Below are 13825 nucleotides of genomic sequence, written 5' to 3'. Positions count from 1 at the left end.
ATAAAAAGGCAAGCCATTATTGTTCAGGCTCTCAGATGGCTCTGCAACCAAAGCAAGCCATTACTCACAACACAGCTGAAAAAAGCCTAAAAATAAAACAAAAGCAATGGGGCACAACAAATATTAAATCCCAGAAGTGAAAGCTTCTCTTTTTGCTGTTCATAGGCAGTCAACCAGAAAACAAATGACTAATCTGAAAAGAATCTGAGGCAAGACTACATGAAAACCTCATTTCACACTATCATAATTCAATACATAATTTTGCTTTAAAATAAGGTTATTCAATTACACAGCATCTTTAACAGCTTTTTAGGATATGCCATACTGCTTGCCTGCAAAAACAGAATCACGTGTAGTATATTACATAGTTTATGGTCTGGAGTTTTGCAAAACCAAGGCGAGACTTTCCTGAAGCAACAGCGCAAAAATTTACTTCACAAATAGATTAACATGCATTTTTTATTGAAGTTACTTTATTTATTTCTTAGGGAACAAAAATAAGTCACCCAAAATAGCATCCAAATAACATTTTAATTTGCTCAGGTCACACTCAGCTAAAATTTCCTGCAATCAGAAAAGAATAAAGGATGAAAAAAAAAAAAAAAAACTTACAAACTAAAGAAGAAAGTCTCAAAGCTTTCCACAGATGATCTGAAACTCCCGAGGTGACAAAAAGAAGGAATTTTACAAGACTTGGTGCAAATTTAGATGCGGTGATGATGTGTCTCACGCTCCGGCTTACACATTCAATAGCATGAGAAGACTGATCTCAAAACTGCAGTTATTGCAACCGCCTGTGGCACAATCCTCACTGCTTTTCACTGTTTCCTGCTGTTCATTTTTTCTCTGAGTTGGAACTTCAAAGCCTACAGAACAGCTTCTTGCAACATACTGCTTGGGTATGAACACCATTTACCATACTAAACTGAGAAATTCAAAAGGCACTGCAGTCAGGTAGGGCTAAAAGAGCTAAAGTAGCTTCCACCATTGAAGTTTAACCCTATTGCAAATTCTCAAAAGACAAAAAAAAAAAAAAGGGGGGGGATTTTTTTGCCGTTATGCTTCACAGTTATGAAATAAAGTAACACATCTGAAAGTTTCACAGTAGCTCTTATGAAGGTTCATTTTTCAAAGTGTAATTGTTGTAATGTTAAAACACACAACAGACTTTAACATTAGAGACTGGGATTATGAAGGAGGTCTAAGCATACCCGTACACAAAGTGGATTTTCTGAAGTCCCTGGTATCGCTGCACAGTCACTCTCTCCATCAACACTAACCTTCCCGTCACGTGAAGCGGGACGCACTGGGAAGGTGTATCAGATTAGTCAAACCATGCAGCATCCTTTTGTACTTCTCTAAATTCTGAGGAAACACCATCAATCTCACCTACCGATGAAATTACGTGATGCTGAGGCAACAGACTTACCTAGAAGCTTTAAGTAGTTCATTGAGCTGCTCACGGATCGGGGCAACCCCAGGCACAAACCCAGGCTGGGCCAGGAGGGGCTGGAGAGCAGCCCCAAGGAGAAGGACTTGGGGGCTGGGGGTGGAAACTGCCTGTGAGGCAGCCCCGTGCGCTGGCAGCCCAGAAAGGCCCCGTGTGCTGGGCTGCACCCAGAGCAGGGGGGGCACAGGGCCAGGGGGGGATTCTCCCCTCTGCTCCGCTCTGGGAGACCCCCCTGCAGGGCTGGGTCCAGCTCGGGGGCACCAACAGCAGAAGGACACGGACCTGCTCCAGCGGGGCCAGAGGAGCCACGGAGATGCTGGGGGGGCTGGAGCCCCCCTGTGAGGACAGGCTGGGAGAGTTGGGGGGTTCAGCTGGAGGACAGAAGGCTCCGGGGAGACCTTAGAGCGGCCCCCCAGGGCTGAAAGGGGCTGCGGGAACGGGGGGAGGGACTCGTCATCCGCAGGGAGGGAGAGGATGAGGGGTGATGGTTTTAAACTGTCAGAGGGGAGATTTAGATGAGATCTGAGGCAGAAATTGTTCCCTGTGAGGGGGGTGAGGCCCTGGCACAGGCTGCCCAGAGAAGCTGTGGCTGCCCCCTCCCTGGAAGGGTTCAAGGCCAGGTTGGACGGGGCTTTGGGCAACCTGGGCTAGTGGAAGGTGGCCCTGCCCATGGCACAGGGCTGGCAGTGGATGGTCTTTAAGGTCCCTTCCAGCCCAAACCATTTGCCAATAGTTATTTTTTAATACATAGAATAACAGATCACTGCTTAGAAGATAATTTCTCAAGTTTCTGAAGCCAAGAAAGGCAGCAGTACGGTGTTAGTACCAAACTCAATTACCTTAGAAACACAAACTCAGAACAACTGAAGTGCCCACTCTTAACCACTGCCTTGATTAGTACATCAGCAAACCCCGTTAATCACAACTCAGAAGCCTAGCGTAAGCAAAAGAAGTTCCTTAGAGATTATCAACTACAGTGTCTGGATGTTGGTTTTAATATCCTTAAAAAAAACACCCAAAGAGCACAAGACTGCCTAAAGCTTCCTGTTTTAAGCAGAAATAAACTTGGCTGTTTCATACAAAACTAGTCATTTCTTAATAAAAGCAATGCTCTAAGATAAACTTGCATCCCCAGTGGCTCAAAGCAACTCAAATTCTTCTCATGGATTTAGTGCTTTGGATAGCCCCCGGAATTTAGTGCTTTGTCTACAGTCAAGCGGTACATGAATGTTTGGTGATATGAAAACAGCATTTATTTCAATACCCACTAAACGTGCCAAATCTCTGCACTGCTGGCCAACAAGACTTTCCAGAAGAGCAGCTGAAGCACCCAGAGAGAGCAGAGCAGCTCAGGGAACGCGAGTCAGGGTACAGACAGCAGGCGCTGTGCCAGCAAGAGCAGCATCGCTGCTGGAGGCACAGAGGTGGGAGACGAGGGCGAGGGTGCTGGGGTGAGCTCAGTGCCTGTAGCCTTACCCCACCAACACGACTTGTGGCCTTTCTTAGGGTCCCCCAGCTGCTCCAGAAGCCCTGGTGATTCCTCTGGATGGACACCCCGAGGGGTTCAGGGGCTGACTAGCCAGGTACTGGTTTCTCTTTCACTGTCCTGTGAAGCTGAGCAGGGAACATCCCAGGACCTAGGCTGTGGGTGCCATCCCACGCTAAGGAGTGGCTAGGGAAGGGGGAAAAAGAAGAACCAGAGTCCATTTCAGTACCACGGCGTTGGCAGGGTCTGCCTGCTGCAACAGGAACATGTGTGCACAGGCCTGAGCCCAGCACCGGGCAGAATGTGTGGCAGGAGCAGCACTGATTCTCCCCAGAGAAAGGAGAGATGGTCCCTTCAAATCCTCAGAGCCCCACGTCACCACTGGTTTTCACAGGATTACAAGGAAAAAACATCTGGTGGAGAATAGGGTCCTTCAAGCCCCCAGGGACTAACCTCCCAAAGACAAAAGAAGGCAGGGACAAGGGCAGCACAGGGAGAGAGGTGAGAGCCACAAAGCCACATCCTACAGAGATGGGGCACCTCTGTTGTCAGCCAAACAGCTCTGCATGCATCTGACAAGCAGCCACCACGCCACAGGGCCCCACCCCATGCAGCCACACACACAGACATATATATATATAGGTCAGGAGGCAGGACAGGGCAGCAATCAAGAGGCAACAGATGCTGTTCCTGCTGCTCAGGGTGGGGAAGGGGCCCTGGCCACTGCCAGCAGTGTGCTAGGAGGTGACAGATAAGGTGACAGCAGCCAGGAGGCCCCTAGGAAGAGAGGCTCGTGCTACCTGAATGTCCACTGCTGGAGCCAGAAAAGGGACAGGGAAAGGAAGAGGTGCATCTGGCTGGTGACTGGGCTAGAGATGGGCTTCTGACTGTGGCTCTCTCCTTGGTCTAGCAGGGAGAAAATCCAGCACCAGTTCCCCCAGTCTCACCTCACAAGATGAGTGCTCCAGCCCCCAACTACCTCAGGGCCCCTCTGCTGAACTTGTACCAGTCTGTCAATACTTATCTTGTACCGGGGGGCCCCAAACCAGATCTGGTTCAGGTGAACAAGTGCTGGGTAAAGGGAGAGAATTCCTTCCCCAGAATGGCCCAAGATGCTGTCAACCCCCTCCGCTGGCAGGGGAGGCTGCTGGCTCCTGCCTGCAGACTCCCAGGGCCTTTCCAGCAGAGCCCAGCCCCAGCTTGCAATGTCTCAGGGGTTTCCTTCCCTGTCCTCACTGAATTTAATTTAAAGTCCCTGCTACAGTCCATTCCTCTGGCCTGTCTACTTCCCCCCGAATAGCAGCTCTGCCCTCAACTGTCCGCTTCCCAAGCTGGCAGCACCTACAAGTGTGACGTGAGTGCCCTCAGAAACATTAATCTACCATTTTAAGATAAATATTAAGAATACTTCACAAATTTACAAATAGCTTTGAGGCTTGTCATTTGATACATGGGAAATAAAGAGCAACCAGAGGTCAGGCAATGTTTTCCTATCCCATTTCAAGGAGACTACCAAGTACATTCAAGGAGTCCTCTCATTCTCACAGAGGGGGGTTTTGCAATACTAACAAGCTGGGAGGAGAGAGAATGAGACTACCAGAACCCCCTCTTCAGCACTTCAGATTCACTGTCAGAAAGAAACGGAAACAAGAAATATTTGGGATAGAAACACACACAGGCTGCTGCATGGGTGTCTGAACACGGTTCTGCACTTACATGAGCACCAGGAAAAAAAAAAGTTCAGCATTATTTTTTTCCTGTAAAATTATTACACTAACATATATACATGCCACTCTAGGAAGCTAGCACTGCTTCCTTACAAAGTGTTTTTTGCAAGTTACCTGTGTTGCTTCTGATTTTAGCTCTCAGTCAGGAAGTTTATACAACCTGTATTAGTGGGAGTTACATTTTAAAGTGGGTACAATGACTTTTAGAGGAGGGGAGGGGATGAACCTGCTGGGAATGCAAGATATACTTTAAACAGCCACTTATAAAAATTGCCAGAATCAGATGTAGGGCAGAAGTGTGGGGTCATATCCCACAGCAGCCCAGTGTAGCAGCTGAGACCCTGCAACATCAACATGTTTAAGAAAGGCTTGAGGTTTTATTAAACAAAAAGATAGACTCTCTGCTGAATTCGCTTTTAAACTTCATCTTCAGTTTTCCATGTATTGTACAGCTGCCTACTGAGACAGAATTACACTTTGTAGCTCATCAGGATACATCATCTCCAACAACTAGAGAATTAAAATACAAGGGCATTAGCTGAGTATTTCTTACTGCTTCTTTCACTCCCAATCATGTTGTTAATGTGTACTCACTGCCAGAGATAGGTTTCAAAGCTAATATCCTGTCAAAATAAGTGGCAGTTTACAACTCTCACAGCAATCTCCTTTTGTTATGCAGACACTCTTTGCATATGTAGCCTGGAAGATGGGGAAGAAAAAAAAAAAGTCTCAAGTTTGCTTAGAATTCAGTAAATTTGACAGCCACAAATTAAATGCATCAAGCTTTGCCAGCCAGCCTTTAGTTTTTAATCAGCAATTGTTTTACGCTTTTTTTTTCAAATAAAATCAGGGTCAGTCCCTAAGATCCAAACACACCCGAGTATCTATTTGTAGGAATTCCTAATGAAGAGGAACAGAGCATTGGCTGTGGCACAGCTAATCACCTCATATACACAAGACCAGCAGTGGCACTTGCATCAAGTTCTCATCTACAATTTCTCTCTTAGAAATTGTAGGTTCTCATTTCCTCTTGCTAAGAAAGAGATGTTTGTTTTCTAGTCAGCAACCGCAACATTTTAATGTGAAAAATCAGTTGGGTAACTGCAGGCAAGAGGTTACTCAGGCTAGTCACTGGAGTGGGAGGGGGAGAGGGGATGGTAGAGCAAATCCCAGCCTCTACATGTGGCTGTAGGTACCCTGCTTGAAAGGTAGAAGGTGCCCTGCGTAACACTCCTTGGCTCTGCCAACACACTCGGGGTACATTTACAGTGCGAGTTTGTGTTTTATTCCCAAATCCTGGTGCCTCGGAGAGCCACGACACCTCTGTAACAGCAACTACGTGTAGGGAGCCCATGAGAGTGGAGGAAGTCAGGTTGAAAGAACATTTGAAGTATAATCTACATCCTTTCTGCCTAGCTGGAGTGAACTCTGGAATAGTTTTTGCTCCGTGCACCCAAACCAGTCCTCCAATATTGTCCCCAAAGGTCCTATACCTCCCCCATACATCATACAACCCACATACATGGGGCTCAAGCCTTCAGGCTACCAAAACCATCACCCCACCAGCCCCGGGAATTAACAAGAGCGACGAGTTCCTGAGGCAGGGAGGCTGCACGTACCATACAAGATGGCCTTGGTCAAGCACTACGTAGCTTTAGTAGTGCCCATCCACCCTGGAGGGTACGAGGCCACAAACAACATGACTACAGCCACACTGTACCACAAAGAGCACACACAGACTGCACTGCCGATGTGCTACTTCCCTCCGAGAGAGGGGGACAGGTACCTGGTGCTGCTTTTTCAGGAATGCTAAAACCTGGAAATCTGTATCAGTGAGGAAGTGTTGTAAAAAGCTCCAAAATAGAAAATCTCCGATTAGAGACCCACAGTTGTGTTTCAGAGAAACAGACAACCCAAGACCAAACGCTGATGGCAAGAGGAGTGGCAAACAGAAGTACAGCTCGACATGCTTTAATTTAATTCTGTGGCTCAGCGTACAAAACAGGAAGAAGTCACAGGCAAAACAGGTCACATCACCACGTTGTCCAACAATCTGAGATAGTTCACAGCACAGAGATTTCACTTGGCTCTCTGCTCTTCCTGAAGGTCATGGTAAGATTGCATCCAGCAAACGAGAGAACATCTTTCTGTTGGCGTTCATCTCACTCTTATTTTTATGAAAGATATTTTACACTTTATATAAAAAAATTAAATCAGATTTTTGTTTCACAGAACAGGACCTCCAGAAGTCATCTTTTCCAATGCTGAGAGCCAGTTGCCCAGCACCCTGTCCAGACAGCTACCGAATACTTCCAAGGATGGAGACTCCACCACCTCCCTGGGCAACCTGCGCCAGGGCTCAGTCGCCCTCATGGTAAAAAAAGTGTTTCCTGGTGTTCAGAGAGACCCTCCTGTGTTCCAGTTTGCGCCCACTGCTTCTGGTCCTGCCAGTTAAAGAGGATGTGCTACTTCTACAGTAAACTAAGGAGATGGACATGAACGTATTTTGTTCCAGTGTTTAACTGAAGTGCATAGTGCAGGACAGACCCTGGCAAAAATCTGTTGTTCATGTCAGGAAGAGAAAGGAGCGTGAACTGCAGGACTTGCAGAGATGTCTTCAGTGCCATCAACAACTTGTGGATGCAGGGTTTGGCACTGGACATGGCTTTCATCTCAAACATGTGAAATATTACCTCCACCCAACTTGACAAGCATTTTTTTCCTCACAGAATTTAGCCTTCAAACCCACAAATCTCCACAGCACAAGTCTGTAAAACTGCGCAGTAGACAGGACCTGCTGCTTTTAATTCTATTTTCTCTAAACAGTTCTTTAAATTGCTACTACAGCTATGTAGTTTCTCTCCCCAGCATTATCAGTTGTTAGTATTATTTTATTAATATTTGTTTCTTCTTGCTTGAATGGTCCATGTCACAAGGAGGCACCAGCCTTGGTGATGTCCTGGCTATGTCCCTGCAGATGGAACACTGGTGGTGACCCCTATCACAGGGGAGTTGGTGACAGAGCCAGCCCCAGATGGGCTGTGCCAGGCAGGGGAGGGCAGGCTGGCCGTTCCTCCTTTGTTGCTTCTCCTGTGCATCACAGCTGGACACCCAGAGAGGGATGGGACCAGATCACAGCACGCTCCTGTCCTCTCCCTCCAGAGAGAAGTACCCTGCCCACATCCCATCAGCCATGCCAGGAGCCGGAAGCTCCTCACAGCCATGGGCAGAGGGAGCTCCCCATCCTTCCACCCAGAAGAGCTGTGGGCTGGGACCCACATGAGCTCCTGGCACCATCACTAGTGACACAGTGGCCAGAACACTGGTGGTAGCCCATGTCACTGCAGGGTGGGTGACATGGTTGGCCTAGGAGGGGTGACTCCTGGCCATCAGGGAGCCATGGGATGGACAGCCTTGGCAGGAGGCTGAGAAAGCCCTGGGCAGGGAGGCAAGGGAAGTCTGAGGTGATGGAATGCAACTCCTTTGGTTGTTGATTCTCCCCTCTTTGACAGCTGCAGCCCCAGATATGGACACAGCCAGGCCAGAGTCCCTGCTACTCAGCCAGAGAGCTCTGCACCCTTCTGCAGGGACACTGACTTAAGGATAAGGCAGTACAGACTGGGTCTGTGTGTGCATCATGGACTTACTGGAAGCTCCCCACAGCTGAGGATGAAAGGATCTCTGTACCACCCACCATCTCCAAACCCTATCATCCTCATCTCTGTACCACCTGCATTTTCCAAACCCTATCATGGTCCTCCAGGCAGCTGGAAGCTCCCCACAGGCGAGGACAAGGCAGCACTGCACCACCAAACACCTACATACCCCCATCACCTTCTCCATAACCCATCGTGGGCCTACAGGCAGCTGAAAGCTCCCCACAGCTGAGGACAAAAGGATTCCTGTACCACCCTCCATCTCCACAGTCTTACAGTCCGACAGGCAGCCGGAAGCTTAGCAGTCATGAACAAAGGCAGCACCACACCACCAACCATCTCTGAATCCTACCACACACCACCTCCACACCCCACCAAGGACCTACAGGCAGCTGGAAGCTCCCCACAGCCATGGGCAAAAGGGTCTCCACACCACCTACCACCTCTGTATTCCACCACCTCATTGTCCTGCAGGTAGCTAGAAGCTCCACACAGCCACAAGTAACCTCCTCACCACCCTCCACCTCTGTACCCCTCCACAGCCCTACCAACAAGGTAGAGAACCCCCACAGCCACAAAGAGAGGAACCTTTCCATCACCCACCTTAAGTACATACAATACCTCAAAGTTTCCGATTCATGAACCCACTGGCTGGTTCTTCCAGCTTGTGCTGTCTTTTTCAGTGACTTTTTGGGGTTGTTCCTTGTTTCCTTGTATGCATGCATCTTTAAATATATGTGTGCATATATATATACACACACATACAGGATATGCACACAGATAGATATATATATAAAAAGTGGAGCTATGAATAAGTCTGAGAGCCAGGAGGAACCCTGTTAGGTGGAAAGCACCAAGGCTGGGTGCTGCAGGGCTCCTTGGGAGCCAGCTGCACAGGCCAGCAGACAAGCCACCCCTTTTATATTGGCCCAATACAAAATAAGAAAAAAAAAAAAAAAAAAAAACACCTCACATGCCACTTCTTTACAGTTATTTCCATTGGTCTTTTTAAATAAACTGAATTGAAGCTTATTGTAGTAATGCTTTATAGCTCACTGCTGCTGAAGTAGGCCATTTGCACCTTCCCAGACTGTTCCCACTAATGTGCTGGCCCCTTTCTCGCGTCAGAAAAACCATTTATGCAGCTGCAGCGAGTGTGATCAATACAACAAATCCGCTCCCATCCACCCCCCTGGATCCATTCCCTGACCAAGCACATGAACGTGGTGCCAGCTCAGGGGGAAGCAACAAGGAGGGGTGGAACTACCTTCCTTCTGCAATTCTCTCATTATCATCTGACGCAGAATAAAACCCATCCGTTTCTCAGAACATTTAAAAAATCATTAGACCACCCAAGTACGTGTAGACCAGCAGTTAGAAAATCCACAGAAGATCCTACATCATACAAAATACTTACATTTATGAACTCAGAGGTAACTAACACAGGGAATTTCCAAGTTATACAAAGCAAGTGTTAATGCTCAAATCTTATTTCCGAGATCTGAGCTTTAGTGTGTAAACACAGAACAGCGATACCCTTTCCCGTCTCCATGACAACAGCAATACAGCTTATTTATCAATACAGAGAGTAATGACATGAAGCATTACATTTCAAGACTATCCTGATGGACTTCATATCATTTAATGTCTTAGAACAGGCACTAAAACACAGTACTGGTGTTATTGCAGAGTTTCCCCCATTTCACAAAGTTGTTTATGCATCTGCAGTAGTGTTGGTTGTACCAAGATGAGTTTTGTGCCCCAGTCTACACAGAATCAACTATTTCAATAATTCACAAATTTATCTTCATGTTTTAATGTTACAGCTTGCAACACATACATGCAATTTGGAAGAATTTCTGTTCTCACTTGTGGACCATTCCTAGCCTTTATTTTCCCATTTTTGTTATTAAATATTCACTTAAAGGTCTTAATAAGAAAAAATACTACAAGCTGAATGACAGGAGTTACTGTTCTTTAACTACCAAGTCCATTTCCTCTTGAAATGCATCTTAAAAGTCACAAAAATTTAAAAAAAAAAAAACATTGAGGGGAACTCCTAAAAAGCCCCAAAACCACGTTGTTAGCAAGTAGGAAGCTATCCATGCTACATTTGTGCACTGACAATGAGTCCATGAATTAGTAAAATAAGAGTACGGTGAAAGGGGCCTGCACAAACAGCCCCTGGAGAACTAACTGAAGTTTTTCCCCTCCATGTGACCTTCTAGCAGTGTCTTGGTGATAACCACAAAACATCCCAGTCTCCCAGGTGCACTCCACCACAACAACCACCTCCCAGGAACAGTCTGTGTACAAACACTCTGCCATATCTTTATTGAAGATGAGGAAAGCTACACCACACTGAGCATGCCCAGGAACAGGAGGCTTGTCAGTGATCCTACAGGGCTAATTAATAAACCAGCAGCCAACAGCTTGAGCTTAGGCTTTGTTTTTACAGAGTGAGGGCTTAAGAGGTGCCTTGTCGCCTTCACTCATCATTTACTCCGACTTTCAGGCAGAGTTGTGAATGTTTCTTTGGGACCAGGCTTTTTTCATGAAGTAGATCAGGATCTTAATCATATTGGTCTCTCCCACCAGCTGCTGAGCCAGTATCTGACCCTCAGACTTACACTGAAACCTCCTCTGCTGCCAGGTACAACAAACACACAGTTACTGCACCGACCACACCTCATTTTCACACCGCTCTCCTGCGTAGCACATTCTTGCCACTCTATAAAGCCACCTAAGAAAAGCACATAAAATCACTGCTACACCAAGGTCCAAAATTCTAACATTTTCTCTAAAACGAAGCAGTTTTCTTGGAGACAACTGCTCTAACACAGCTTTTGACACAAACCAGACTCCTTTAGGAGACTCAAGGCAGATGTGGAAGTACAATAAAAAAGTTAGAGTGGATGAAGATGAATTAACGGGAGAAGAATCTAGAACAGTGACTAATTGTTCACATAGTTTACCAGCGAGGACCAAACAAAAGGCGGGTGCCTTGTGCCTCCAAGCCTGTCTCAAAGACAAAAGTAAACACACAGCAATTCAGGAGAATGGGAAAGGAGGGAGATTTAGTTAGCGAGCTTCCTTTAAGAGAGTTGCTAGAAGCATTAATGAAGATGCACGAAACTGCTGAGAGAGGAAAGCAGAAAGATCATCATATGGTCAGGTTTTCTCCACCCACCCACACCCCAGCCTGTAATCAGTTACAGTTTTAGAAGAGGTTAACACATATACCCAGATCAAAAAGGATGAATAGCACAGCTCTAAGAATTAATTACAGCAAGTAATTTTCAATTAAGTTAGAGGACAAAAGCTCCCCACAGCTAAACACAGCTGTGAATGTAGTGCATAGATTTAAAAAAAAAAAAAAAAAATTGATCAGAGGCAGCAAAAGTCCCTACGGCCAAGGAAGCTGTTTGATAAGCAGCAAACCCACAGACACCTCCTAGTTCCTAGGTTTGGGGTGAAACACAAGGGCATCAGACAAATAATTCCTCTTCATGCCATACTTGCTGGTTTCACCACCCACATCCCCTGTCCTGCAGCCCCCAGTCCTGCAGGAGCACCCAGTCTGCCTTCTCCAGGCGATTTTGAGTTTTCAAAATGCACAGGAACTCTCTTTGAAATCTCTCCAAGCAGTAAATTCAAGCAGCCTTGTAGAAAGGGTCATGATTATCACCTAAGGAAGCAAGATAAACGGGTACATGACTCTTCAGTTTGTATTGTATTGTTTAATTTCAGCCTTAGAGAGAGCTACAGAAACAGGAATATTTCACTATTGCTGGTTTTAATCAAAATACTTTTCTCCAGAACCTTAACATTAAAAAGCGTAAGTTCTCCTACTTCATACATTTTAGGATAAACATATATTAATCTTTAAAAAAAAAAACCACACCAAACAACAAAACACCTTTCAATACAGTAACCAGAAACTATATTGATTAGAATTCAATCCGGGTTATATCGAGTGTATTATCAGGAACACTATTTCCCTTTTCCACTCCTTCCCTCCCCCATGCCACTATTCCCAGATATTTTCACAACAGCAGCTCTGAGCTCAGAATGCGCAGATGGCAAGTGTTAATTCCTGCAAAAAACGAAAGAAGAGAGCATATTTCCAAGTAGCAGAAAGCTCATCTAAGGGCCATCACATAGAATCTACTCGTAGCCCTCCTGCTTTGATCCTGACAGGATGAAACTAAAAGAGGAAGCAATATAAACACATTGACTATCACTCTCATTAAAAGAAAAAAAAAAAAAAGAGGCCACAGACAGAAATCTAAACCACTGGTGCACTGGTAGTTTAGCCTCCCCCATATCCAAGATATTTTTTTAAAGCACAGGCCATGATGTTTGGACAAACCAGCTTACAAAAAAGTAACCTTCCCTTTCAACAATGAGTTAAGCAAAATAATCTCCAATACCATTTTATTATTATGGCCCTAAATTTGCTTTGGATGGGTTGATCTGAGCAAAACAAGCCTGTCCTCCTCCTGACACCCCGTCGGAGCTGAAGAGGAAAGGTGCGTGCCAGAACTTAAACCTCTGGAGCCTGTTTGTTTTGTTTTTTTTTTTCCTGGGGAGGGTGTTAAATTCAGGAAGCTAAGGAAAACAAAATTATGCTCTTTGACTCTAGCTGCATTTTAAGCCGTTAAATCTGATTTCACAAGACGCCCGTTTCTGTCTTGGCGAAGAAGCAGGAGCAACACGAAGCAGGTGCCGTGCTCCATGTGCCGGGAGGATGACATCATGCCATCCCTTCCTCAGGTGCAGCCCCTGGAGGGCCGCATGCCTCACCTTTCCCCTCTCACAGGTGACAAATTTCTCAGTCACAGCAGCCTTTACGGATTTGGCCTGACCCAAATCGCGATTTTTTTGAAGGGCACCTGCCACCCCCCCAGCCCTCCCCGGATCCCAGGGGAAAGCTGAGGGAACACGGAGGGCCCCAGGGAGGGGGAAAGGACCAAAAGCCACCCTCGGCACCAGGCAGGATGGGAAGGAGACCACATAGGCGAGGGGAGCGACGACAAAACAACCCGGGGAGGGGGAGGAACCGCCACAGGGGGTGGGGGGGTGTTCCCGCCGCCGTCCCCCGCCGCGCACCCACCTTGTCCCAGCTCAGCCACTGCCACACCGCCTTGTCGAGCTGCGCGTCGCCGGTGCTGCGGGCGATGAGCACGTTGGAGTTGACGTCCCCGGGGGCTCCACACTCGCCCATGTCGCCGGCTGGGAGGGTCGCGGGTGGGAAGGGGGACAACGGCGGCGGCTTCGCTTCTTGGCTTCGCTTCTTCACTTCGCGACGCCCGCCGCGACACCGCGCATCGCCTGAGGGAGGGGAAGAGCGAGAAGAGGCGGGCCGCTGCCCCGGCGCGGGGGGGAGGCGGCGGCGGCCGCTGTTGACCTCAGCCCAACGCTCCCTACGGCGAGTAACGGCGACCGCCGCCTCAGCCGGCAACACTCGGGGCGCGCCCGCCCGCCCGCCGCCCCGCCCCGCCCC

The 13825-nt window shown here is 47.3% G+C and overlaps 1 protein-coding gene across 1 annotated transcript in view; it reads right to left on the bottom strand.

Moving 5' to 3' along the window:
- PGM2L1 (phosphoglucomutase 2 like 1) overlaps positions 1-13825 on the bottom strand; it is a 41120-nt gene extending 27295 nt beyond the window's left edge. Inside the window, exon 1 of the mRNA XM_074919337.1 lies at positions 13436-13825. Within this exon, the coding sequence (XP_074775438.1) occupies positions 13436-13546 (111 nt within the window). The 5' untranslated portion in view covers positions 13547-13825. The remainder of the gene's footprint in view (positions 1-13435) is intronic.

Source organism: Athene noctua, chromosome 1 (genome assembly GCF_965140245.1).
Source record: "Athene noctua chromosome 1, bAthNoc1.hap1.1, whole genome shotgun sequence".
In the NCBI taxonomy this organism is placed as follows: domain Eukaryota; kingdom Metazoa; phylum Chordata; class Aves; order Strigiformes; family Strigidae; genus Athene; species Athene noctua.
This window is presented reverse-complemented; position numbering and strand designations above follow the sequence as displayed.